We start from the raw sequence: 12,983 nt of genomic DNA on the forward strand, positions 1-12,983 counted from the left end.
AAAACTAAAACGATATGGGAAAATTGTTAAACGTCAATGATATTGATGAAATACACGTTGGTAATTACCGAGACCTGTTGTTTTTAAGATTTACGATGACCCTGACAATGAATATTCCGTAGGTCACCTCTTTGATATCAAATAACTTTGTCGTCTTTTTAATTTCCTTTACATTACCGGGTGCAACGACAAGAACCGTCCGATATTGTTACCAGTTGTAAATCCCTTCAACAACACATACACACACAATAAATAAACACGTTCGGTTCGATCGGTTTTATTTTTCATAATGTCACTTCTTAAGCGTGCTAGGTATCAGATTCGATGTATATGTTAAGTGGGACCGTCGAAAACAATTACAACGAGTAATATTAATGCGAAATCGTGAACGGAATGGTGATTCATGCCGTTAATTTTGATCGTTTATTATATTGCGCTTGAAATTTCATACCCAAAAAAAAACACGATGTGGTCGGCTTAGTATTAAACTGATTCGATTTTATTTCAATGAAGACGGAGTATAATTAATAATCATTTAATCCTTTTCGCGACGTCACGTTGTAAATCAGAGTTCGATGATGATCAAGCATGGTTTTTTGGTGCAGTATTTAAAATACTGACAGATGCGATGACCGACGTTTTTCTCTATATTCTCCCGCGATGGCTAGAGTGGAAACAAGCGCTTGATACTTAACTAATTCATTTAAAACAATATCATCAACGTACCACTGTGTATGCGCGTATGACTCACCAGTACTGGTGACGTTAGGTGCGATTAGATGACATGACGGTGTCCAGAACAGGTTTCTCATTAATTTTAATCGTCGTTATATTCGAATGCAACAACGTTCAATGCGAAGAAAGACGAACGTAGGTCGGAGACGGAAAATATTCATCAAAACGTCACCGTACGCATAAAATCTGACAGCTCGGGGAGTAATTGTAGCGATCCTGACAAGGGGACGGATGACTTTCGGATAAATCGCAACTGTTGATGTATTAATAATGGTCATCGAGGACTTGGGACCCTTTTGGGGTTCGACACGATGTCGGTATTTTTGAGAAAATACAGGTAGATGAGAGATATTGATGTAGGAATGTCAGAAAACAGGATATGACGAAATTCTTTGTGATTTTTGATAGTAAAATGATTTCGAAGAAAGAGCGATATCAAATATATGCTATAATAGTAGTTCCCAAGAAAGTCAAGGCCATACAGTTCATCATCGTGCACCGGTATTATACATCTTAAATAATGTTAATTTAAAGCATTATAACCTTTTGAAAATAAAAACTCATGTTCTTTGTAAATTGTTAGTAAAAACACCATATTTATATAGAGATTATATTGATATGATATTATATATATTATATGCTTAGGTCAAGCCCATACAGAATATTTACTAATTTTAATATTTATTTTTGCTACTGTTTTTGATGGACAATCTTAATATTCTTAGTATAAACAAAATTGATGCTGTTTAAATATTTACACTTGATTAGTACTTGATGTTGGCTCATATTTTCTATCTCCTCTTTTTTTTTTTTGGTTACTGTAGTTTTTATCTCAAAACCTTACATAATATATTCCTCCAAATTACCATTGGATCCACATTACAGTTTGTATTGGTATCTATCGATAATTAAAAAAGTTGTCGAATGAAAATAGTAATTACTAACAGGTCAACTGAAAAGGCCCACGGCCTGGCACATAGATGGCGCTACTGGAATTAAATCCATATATTTTTTAGTTAACCCTAACCCTCAAAAGATGCGAGTATAAATTTGAAAGCTGTCGGATGATTAGTTTGTGAATTATAGCATTTTGTGTAAAGCAACTTTTGTTGTTGTGAAAAAAATGGATAAAAAGGAATTTCGCGTGTTGATAAAATACTTTTTGAAGGGAAAAAATACAGTTGAAGCAAAAACTAGGCTTGATGCCGAGTTTTCGGACACTGCCCCAGGAAAATCAAGCATCAAGGAAATGGTATGCTAAGTTTAGACGTGGTGAAATGAGCACCGAAGACGGTGAACGCAGTGGACGCCCAAAAGAGGTTGCTACCGTCGAAAACATTAAAAAAAATCCACAAAATAGTCTCAAACGACCGTAAATTGAAATTTAACGACAGCAGACACTCTAAAGATATCAACTGGACGTGTACGTCATATCATTCACGAATATTTATACATTATAAAACTTAACCTAACATTCCGTACCTATCTTTGTTCTTCCATATCTTAAAACTAATGTATGTTACAATTCTAAGAATAACACAACAATTTCATTACTATAGTTATAAACTTGTTAATGCAAATAAAAATGTTATTTATTTGTACTCGACCAACGGCTAATTTTTTTTTTGGCCGATTATACTCTATCAGTCCCTGCAATTTAGCGTATTTTTTGGACTAGACCCTGCTTTAGATAAATTATATTTTTATGTACTGTATTATTTGTACTTTAACTGATGTGAATGTACATTTTAAAACTGTGAACAGACCCTATATAGTCCAGGAGGCTGATGGGTCTATACTAAATCAATAAATACAAAATGTTTTTGACTATACATTTATAATAACGTAATTTTCTTGTTTTTTCAGGTGAATATAAAATCCTGCTTCATCATGAACGGAGTCTGCGTGAGATGGCGCGGTTGGATAGATCTGGAACGACTAGATGGCGTCGGCTGCATCGAGTTCGACGAGGAGGCAGCCCTCCGGGAAGATGCCATCCTACGCGAGCAAATGGAACGATACACTCAAAGGCTGCGAGAATACGAAGACAACAAATCGAGATATCGGTTGGATAGACCGGAACAGGATGAGGTACGTCTACACGCTGCAGGACCTAGCAGCGCAAGCATGTCAATGCCGCGACCTTATATTAGAGTGTACTCAAATTCCTGCGTCTAGCTCTGTATAATCAGAGAGACGGCAAGAGATACCAAAAGAATGTTAAGTGATATCTGTACATTGGAAATTTTTATGTAATTTTGTTATATATATATATACACACGAAAATCAATTCTTCTCAAGTACCTTTCTCCATTTGTAGTCAACAATTATTTAGCTTGAACGTCTCTTGTTACACCGTTAACCACACATTTTTAGCTTATTTCAATATCATTATGTTTGTTTTTGTTTAAGATAACTTATTTCAGAGTGGTGTATATAAATCAAAGGTATATTTGTTTGTTTTTTTGTCTTATCTTTGTTTGTATTATATAGAAAGACGCAATATGATTGTAAATATAGTTTAATTAAACTGAATATAGAGAAAATGCTTTCGTTTTTTATTTTATTTAGGTTAAGTTGCTTTGTCTCCTTGTTTTTCTCGTTTTCGCTTTTTAAGTTATTGTTTTGTGTATGATTGCTTTTTACTTTATGATTTTTTTTGAATATTAAAATGTTATCTATAAATTTCAACCTTTAAATATTACCAGATAACCCGGCGAAGTTCATGTCGCTTACCTACATCTTACAAATTCTTTGTAAATAATATATAGTTGTATATCCGAGCCCAACCGAAATAACTCAGAGTTAGAGTCATAAATTTAAATGACATATGTACAAAATAACGTTGATCGGACTATATAAAATTTTTAGTCATAAAATAATCCGAAAGTATCCATAACAAAAATGCCAATCCTATGTGATACTTTATGAAATTATTGGGGACAGTGCTGTTTGATATGGGAAAAGAAGAAGAAAGAAGTGTTAATCGAAAAATCTATCCTACTGATCGAAAATTGGATGGTATTTATGGCGTTGAATGCTTAGATGTACGTCAGTTCAATATTAACAATGAAGTCGTTGAAAAAGTTGATAAAACTCTTAAACATACTAAGGTAGACGGACATATTTCATCAGGAATCTTCGCTAAGCAATTAGACATCGATTAAAAAATAGTTTTGAATCATACACATAAGATTGGGTACCAAAAAAAGATCTTCACACAGGTTGCTCAGGTTTCACATGAGTTGAGAATGGAAAATGTAATGTCAGTCGCTGTCGAAACTAAAAATAACTGATCAATCTTTGATGAAACTTCACAAATAGTCGCAAAAAGCCCGCATTGATGCTAAGGAAGTTGAAGTTAGCTAGAAGTATGAAGGAATTGTTCAACAAAAGCTGTTCGATTCTGACTAAACTACTAGCAACAACTTATCAGAGAGACAAAAGGCAGAGAGATACTTTTTTTTGAGTATTTTTGTCATAAATAATCATGTTATTAATTTAAAATGTTATTTTGATAAACGCTCTGCAAAAGGCCTATGGAAGAGCATATTACTAGTTATCTATATGTCTGCTGATGACATAAAAAGTCGATTTAAGTGAACAAAAGGAAACCCTTCATTCTAAGGAAGACAGTGCATGTGATTTGGAATTATGATCGATGGAAAGAATGTTGTGGTCAATGTAAAGCTGTCACAATTACCATAGACTTGTACATTTATTATTTCTCTAAATTAAAGAAGTAAGATAAAAATTACCAGCAAATGACCCTTGCCGATATCAGAACTCGAAAGAAGAAACGGAAATATTGAATACCGATACAAAAATTTCGAATAATTTAAGGTTATATTGTTGACAGATGTTCACACTTACGGTATGATCTTTCAAGTCAGATAATTTTGCATTATTTTCTGTACCTGATGACGTCTTCTTTTCTTCCTTCTTCATTATTCTCGCTTAATTGACGGGTCGTTCAAAAATAATCGATTCATTTTTTCTCTCGTCGCCTGTTCGTCGTCGCACTTGCCGAGGATTTGAAATTAGTGCGGGATCACGACCGGCAGATTGTCTTTCGATCCCCCTGAAAAACAATCGACGACGCCTCCCTCGCCCCAGAAAGGGGAAGTCTGATCCCTGCTAATGAATTCTAAACAATATGTCGGGCTCGGAGGCCCCGTAGCGTTATTTTAAGTGGATTTAAGGCTTTGCCCGGGCTTTAGAGCTTTCTTAAAAGCTTAGAATTAAAATGAGATTGATACATATGAATATTGATGAAACTGCAAACTCTCAAAAAACTTTTAGACTGATCGAGATTTTAAAACCACACTAAAGTTACTACGGATTTTTATCAACAACAATTTGTTGCAAAACAGATTAGCAACAAGAGTGAGTAGTATAGCAGATAGAAAGTGGTCTTTTTGTATAACAACGCTCGAACAAATGCTGAAGTTTGAAGATTAAATACATAGTTGCAGCTCTAATAACAAGTTCTGCCTCATACATTGTACTCACCAGACATAGTGTTTTCTGATTACCAGTTCAGATTAATGCAGCATGCCTTGTTTTGCGTATCGTTTTGAAATACTGAAGAAAATATATTTATAAGTGAAATGGTGCCAAACCAACATCGTTCTTTCGACGCGCTATCGGTTTGTTGCTAAAAAGCTGGGAAAACTTGTAGAAATTATGGAAAATATTTTGAATAAATGCCTTTATAATATGAGAGAGGGACCAGAAAATATATAAGCACTTAATATATTGACCTAAATTGGTAAGAAATAAGCAAAATTATAAATAAATGAAGACTAGTTAAAAAATAAGTAAAAAAGGATTAAAAAATAAAAAGCACATAGTTTAACTAATGTTATATGATGGATAAACTATAAAATTTAAGAAAAGAGAAAAAATACAATGATAGGTCACTAAATAAAAAAACTCTCTTTTTACTAGTAAAACGTATCAAAAGTTGATGCCAGAAAAGTCAAAATAAACGGATATGACGATAACTTTCTTATAGCTTTAGCAGAAAGTGTATTTGTATTTTTGATATATTTATAAGTGCAATGGTGCCAAACGAACATCGACATTCTTTTGACAGGGTATCGATATGCTGCTAAAACATATGGAAAAAAACTTGTAGAAATGATGGAAAATATTTTGAATAAATGTCTTACATTTTCAAAGTTTTCACATATTTTTTATCTAAAATATATTTGTGTATAATGTTATTACTGAGCTGATGTGACGGAAAATCGCAAGTGGTTCAGTGCAAAAGCCATTCAGCTTGCTTTTTAAGCGCTAACTACAGCATGAGACCTCGTAGAAATATCGTAGAAAATTGGTAAAAATTGGCGTTTTTTGATGAAAATTTTATTTTGTTTTTATATTTTTTTTCGTTATGATAGAAAAATTATATCGGCCATAATGCTGACCGCGATTCGCTATGCAACTTTCGGCTTCTTTTAAGCCATTTTTCATGACCTCCTGCAAAATCTCAGGCTGAATTTCGTGACGAATATTGTCTTTAAGATGTTGAATCGTTTGAGGCTTATTCACATAAACTTTTGATTTTAAAAAACCCCATAAGAAAAAGTCTGGTGCTGTTAAATCCGGAGATCTGGCTGGTCATGCTAAATCGTTACTTTGCGAAATCTGTTTTCGTGGAAAAACGTCATTCATTAATTGAATTGTTGAACGAGCTGTGCTTTGGTCCCATCTTGCTGAAATCACATGTCCTCTAGTCCTTGCTCTTCTATTTCAGGCGCAAGAAAATTTCAAATCATGTCTTGGTACCTTTCAGCAGTAACACTAACAGCAACACCTTGGTCATTTTCAAAAAAATAGAGACCAATGATGTTTCATGAATTAATTGAGGATTCTGTGTTCCCCAAAACCGACTGTTCTATTTATTGACGTGGTCATTGAGAAGAAAATAGGCTTCATCGGCCATTATCAATTTAGACGAAAAATTTTCAATTTCAATTGTATTACCGTACTCAACTCGTTGAATATGGTCTCTCGGTAGCAATTTTTGGACTAATTGAATGTTGTACGGGAAGATTTTAAAATCAGATTTCAAAATTTACATTAAACTGCGTGCAAAAATGTGTAATTGGGAACCACGTCTCCGAATTGATGCTTCTGGAGACTCTGCAACACTATCGCGCACCAGAGCCGCATTTTCAGCGTTACGAGGACATGTGTTGTCTAACAGAACGAGTCTTGTCTGCTGTTGTACCGTACTGTCGAAAATTCGCATGTAAATGATAAATTGTGGTTTTGTGAGGCACTGGACGATTAGGATATTTTTGACGCAATTTCGGCTGAGTGGCAATAATGGAACGATTTTTATCAACAAATATTGTCACTAGTTCTGCTCGTTCTTGTGGCATATGTTTGTCCATAAAATGTTTGGACGTCTACACAACACAGTGGTTAAAATGAAACTGAGCTAAACGTCACAAAATGGTAGCGGGTCTTTTGCACCATCTGTTACCTAGTTTTAAGATACTGTGCAGAAAAATTGTAAGTTAATTGACAACGACTAATAATATTTAATAACAATAATATGGGTATAATACAAGATAAATACGTCAATAGAAAAGATGCAAGGATACGAATGAACCGAACAATAAAATAAAACGTAATAAGAATAAAATAATTGAACAAAGCACAACTCAATATTGAAGATTACTGTCCGAGAGGATTTTACAATTTGGGGTGGCCGAACTCCCTCCGGCACCCCTTTCGGCATGGCAGCGATGCTGGGGGGTCGATAATAGCATTCCGAAGGGTTGCGATTCAATAAAACCGTTTAATTGAAATCAAAATATCTCTGTGACGGTAATAAAGCAAAACTCCCCATCGCTCTAAACTCGACGGATACGTTGGTCTTTTGTAGTGGAGGGCGAGGAATGAGAAAATTGGATTTTTTGAATGTTTGTCTGATGTTCGAATAAAGGGATCTCCAGTTTATGATAGTTCACATACTACATCCGTAAAATAATTGCTCTGTAAAATATGTTGTTTCCTCTTGAGCTTGGTAATCAGTTTCAAGCCCAAGTATTTTGCTGTGTTCGTTCAAGGAATTACACAAGAAGCTATTATCACATCTTAATTCCTATGACACAAGCAAATATTGTAGTCTATGTACATATGGAATACAATTATGGGGATGCTCTGTGGAAACTAATATAAATAACAGGTCAATTGAAAAGTCCCCGCCCTGAAATATAGATGGCGCTACTAGAATTAAATCCATAAGTTTTTTATATAGTTAACCCTAACCCTCAAAGGAATTTCGCGTGTTGGTAAAGTATTGTTTTTTGAAAGGAAAAAATACAGTTGAAACATAAACTTGGCTTAATGCCGAGTTTGCGGACACTGCCCCAGGAAAATCAACCATCAAGGATTGGTATGCTAGGTTTAGATGTGGAGAAATGAGCACCGAAGACGGTGAACGCCGTGGATGCCCAAAGAAAGTTGTTACCGACGAAAACATTAAAAAATCCAGAAAATGATTTTGTCTGACCCTAAATTGAAATTGAATGAAATGGCAAACACCCTAAAATTATCAACTGAACGTGTATATCGCATCATTCACGAATATTTGGATACGAGAAAGCTCTGTGCAAAGTGGGTGCCTTTTCACCAAAAACAACGACGAGTTGATGATTTCGAGCAGTGTTTGAAGATGATTAAGCGTAATAAACCCGAGTTTTTGCGTCGATATGTGAAGTCTAGTCGATAGTCATCCGAGTCGACCTCACACGATGAACCCGCTCCAAAGCGTGGGGAAACGCAACAGTCGGCTGGCAAGTTTATGGCGTCTGTAATTTGGGATGCGCATTTCCCTGACTACCTTGAAAAAGCAAGGACTATCAACAGCGACTATTACATAGCATTATTGGACCGTTTGAAGGACGAAATCGCCGAAAAACGACCGCATTTGAAGAAAAAGAAAGTGCTGCTTCACCAAGACAATGCGCCGTGTCAAAAATCCATGAATTGGGCTTCGATTTGCTTCCTCATCATGAGTATTCTCCGAAACGAAAGGTGATCGCCGAAATTGATTAGTTGTCATATATATATATATATATATATATATATATATATATATATATATATATATATATATATATATATATATATATATATATATATATATATATATATATATATATATATATATATATATATATATATATATATATACTATATATTCTTATTCTACTTAAAATATAAGGCGTTAATTTATTTTAAACCGAACTATCCGTTATAAGAGGAATCGAACCGATAACTCCAAATTAAACGTTTTATTACTGCAAATTGATAGTTAAGAAGCCCTTAAAACATTTTTAAGCGACACGTTCTTTTCCCTTTTATCGAGCCGGTGAAGTGTAAAACGTCGTAATTACAACGCCCGTCTCTATTTCCTCGAAACAGGAGGAAAATGCAGCGAACGTTGCGCCATCTATTCCCACGATAAGGATCGAGAAGCCGTGACCGAGCGAAAGAACGTTTTGTGTCGTTAAAGAGCGTCCATTTGAGCGATAAAGCGAAACTTAAATCTTTTAATAACACCTAGGCTCGTTTCGTGAAGTTCTTGCACAATATTCGGGGCACAGGTGTATGCGATTTGAATGAGTATCATCATCGGGGTCAGGTAGGGTCCGATGGTCAGATTACCGCCGGTGTTTCCTTGCGATGTTTGCAAATAGGGCAGGTAGTGATAGTGTTTTTTGCTTCTCGATGCCTAATTTTGGAATCAAGTTACTAAACTGGAGAATACTCGGGTTGTTTTTGGTCAATAAAACGCTTAAAGGTCTCATTTGATCCTGGGAATATATTTTCTAGGCGTGAACATTGTTAAAATATTTTTAAGGTATTGTTCTGACCACTTCTCAGTTGCATTCTTTACAATTTACTAATTCTTTCACTTATAGCATAGATGTATACAAAAATGCGATATTATATTAAAAAAAACATCAGAATCTCTGAAAAAATATGAAGCTGAATTCATTGGTAAGGTTGTTTTGCAATAAATATTATTAGTTTACTATAGGAATGAAGAATTTAGTGAAAAATATCTTTAAGATCTTAAATATATCTGATTTCATGTTAAAATCGATGAATTTTGTGAATGTTCAATATTTGCAGGCTATTTAATATACACCTATGCTCAGCATAGAGTGGTATATAGAGCGGTTTTACTACCTACAGTAAGTAGCTAGAGGAAATTTGAAAAACGGGACAAACATTTTTACCTGTCAGATAGAAGATAAAATTCCCCAAATATATGTATTTTGGGGCGACAGAAACGAAAATCCATGTTAAATTGATGTAGAATTTGTATTTTTTAAGATATATGATATTAACAGAAATCAGCTAATTTTTTGAATATAAACTTCTCATTGTATAACTCCAAAAATTAAAGTTATAATTATACCACTTAATAATTATTATACCACTAACCGAATCAGCGTAAAATTCTATATAGTCCGTGTAATTTTCATTAACCTGTGATTATTTGGATGGCCAACACAGAACATTATTTAAAAATTTTTAAAAATCGCAAATTTTTACGACTATATATATGGAAAAAGGGCCAAAATATATAACTTCTCCAAGAAAGATAAACATCTCAAAATATATATATTTTAGAGAGATAAAACTAAAAATCTATACAAAATTGCTTTAAATTTGATCATTTTTAAGATATATTAAGATACAGTCATTTTTTAAAATTATATATTTTTATTTTATTACTTAAAAATTCAAGGTTTCAGATTAATTATTATACAACCATTCGATTCAGCGTAAAATTCTTTATAGTCTGTACAGTTTCCATTAGCGCATAATAATTTCAATAGAAATTATAGCAAAATACTTGAAAATATTGGAAAATCGTAAATTTTCACGATATATATGGAAAATGTGGTAAAAAAATAAAACTCATATAAAGATAAAACTATCGTAATACGTGTATTTTGACGCGAAAATAACGAAAATCTACTTTAAAATACCGTACAACTTATACTTTCTAAGATATGTGAGATAAATAGAAATCTCTTTATTTTCTAAAAATACATTTCTCATTGTATAACTCAAAAAATAAAAGTTATGTAATAATTATTATACCACTAACCGAATCAACGTAAAATTCTATATAGTCCATGTTATTTTCATTAACCTGTGATTATTTGAATGGCCAACACAGAACAATATTTGAAAATGATAAAAAATCGCAAATTTTCACGACTATGTGTATGGAAAAAGTGCCAAAATATTTAACTTCTCCAAGAAAGATAAACATCTCAAAATATATATATTTTAGGGAGTTAAAACTAAAAATCTATACAAAATTGCTTTAAAATTGATCATTTTTAAGATACATTAAGTTTTTCATTTTTTAAAATTATATATTTTTATTTTATTACTTAAAAATTCAAAGTTTCATATTAATTATTATACTACCATTCCATTCAGCGTAAAATTATTTATAGTCTGTATAGTTTTCATTAGTGCATAATAATTTTAATAGATATTATAGCAAAATACTTGAAAATAGTGGAAAATTTCCATTTTTCTCGACGATATATATGGAAAAAGGCGTAATTTTTTAAACATTATTGTACAATTTATAATTTCTAGTATGCGTGAGATAAACAGAAATCTCTTTATTTTTTGAAAAAACACTTTTCATTGTGTAACTTAAAAACTAATGGTTCCGTTAAAAATATTTATCCATCATTCGAATCAGCATAAAATTATTTATAACGCCTGCAACTTTCATTAAAATGCCATTATTTGAATAGAAGTGAAATGAAAAATTGAAAATGACGAAAAATCGCTAATTTTAACGACTATACATATGGAAAAAGTGTTAAGGGAAGTCAACCTCGGATAAAACTAAAATTGCTAAAATATACGTATTTCGGTGCGAAAGAAATTAAAATTCGTCTTAAATTACTGTAGAATTCGTAATTTAAGGATTGGTATTCTAAGTTTAGACGTGGTGAAACGAGCACCGAAGACGCCCAAAAGAGGTTGTTACCGACGAAAAAATTTAAAAAATGATTTCGAATGACCGTAAATTGAAATTGAATCAAATAGCAGACACTCCAAAGATATCAACTGAACGTGTACATCACATCATTCAGGAATATTTGGGTATAAGAAAGCTCTGTGCAAAGTGGGTGCCGCGTGAGCTTACTTTTTACCAAAAACAACGACGAGTTGATGATTCGAAGCAGTATTGGAACATGATCAATCGATATGTGACAATGGATGAAGCATGGCTCCATCATTTCACTCTGAATTCCAATCTACAGTCATTCGATTGGACTGCACACGAAGAACACGCTCCAAAGCGTGGGAAAACGCATCAGTCGACTGGCAAAGTTATGGCGTCTGTCTTTTGGGTTGCGCATGGAATATATTTTCATTGACTACCTTGAAAATGGAAGGATCATCAACAGCGACCATTACATAGCGTTGTTGGACCGTTTGAAGGACGAAATCGCCGAAAAACGGCCGCCTTTGAAGAAAAGGAAAATGTTGCTCACCAAGACAATGCACCGTGTCACAAGTCAGTGAAAACAATGGCAAAAATCGATAAATTGGGCTTCGAATGGCTTCCTCATCCACCGTATTCTCCAGATCTGACCCCCAGCGACTCTTTCCTGTTCTCCTGTAAATTTTATTGAATTGAATAATATAGTCATCACGATATGTAGTAAATACAAAACGGAGGAACATATCCTTTGAGTATATCATGACCCCCCGTTGCTAACGAGATCCTACATCTAAATTAACACATTCGAACGTTCTATTAGTCATAAATATTCGGAAAATGTCTAAATATTGTCGAGCCTCTGCAATATCAATAGCCGGTACCAATCAAGGGTCGGCCCTCTGCCAATAAATCATCTGTCGGGCGGCGATATTGATGCCACTCGGCGAAACGATCCGACGTCCCGTGCAAATCGGACAAAGGACTCTAGCATCGGTCAGTTTGCGATCACAATGGCATTATTGGGAGCGATTTGAATTCGGCACAGGAGTTAAGTAGGATGAAAGGGAGCCAGCGGATTGTTCAATACGCTACGGAACACTTTTGTGCTTTTTTTCCTGGGTTCTGGGTAAGGTATGGGCGGATGTGAATGGCCCAGTTTTACGAATCTATCAATTCGAGGGTCAGAAATATGCCTTTTTATTACGCGCCTTGTCATTGGGAAGGTAAATAT

General features: G+C 33.9%; 1 protein-coding gene across 1 annotated transcript in view; it reads left to right on the plus strand.

The window, feature by feature from the left end:
• The window catches only part of LOC143201951 (protein big brother), a 60,752-nt gene that overhangs the window by 31,005 nt on the left and 16,764 nt on the right, over positions 1-12,983 (plus strand). Inside the window, exon 3 of the mRNA XM_076413185.1 lies at positions 2,602-2,826. Coding sequence (XP_076269300.1) covers positions 2,602-2,826 — 225 coding nt within the window. The remainder of the gene's footprint in view (positions 1-2,601; positions 2,827-12,983) is intronic.

This window comes from Rhynchophorus ferrugineus, unplaced genomic scaffold (assembly GCF_030347505.1).
Source record: "Rhynchophorus ferrugineus isolate W39M unplaced genomic scaffold, kcgeb_rfMv2 rfM9, whole genome shotgun sequence".
In the NCBI taxonomy this organism is placed as follows: Eukaryota; Metazoa; Arthropoda; class Insecta; order Coleoptera; family Curculionidae; genus Rhynchophorus; species Rhynchophorus ferrugineus.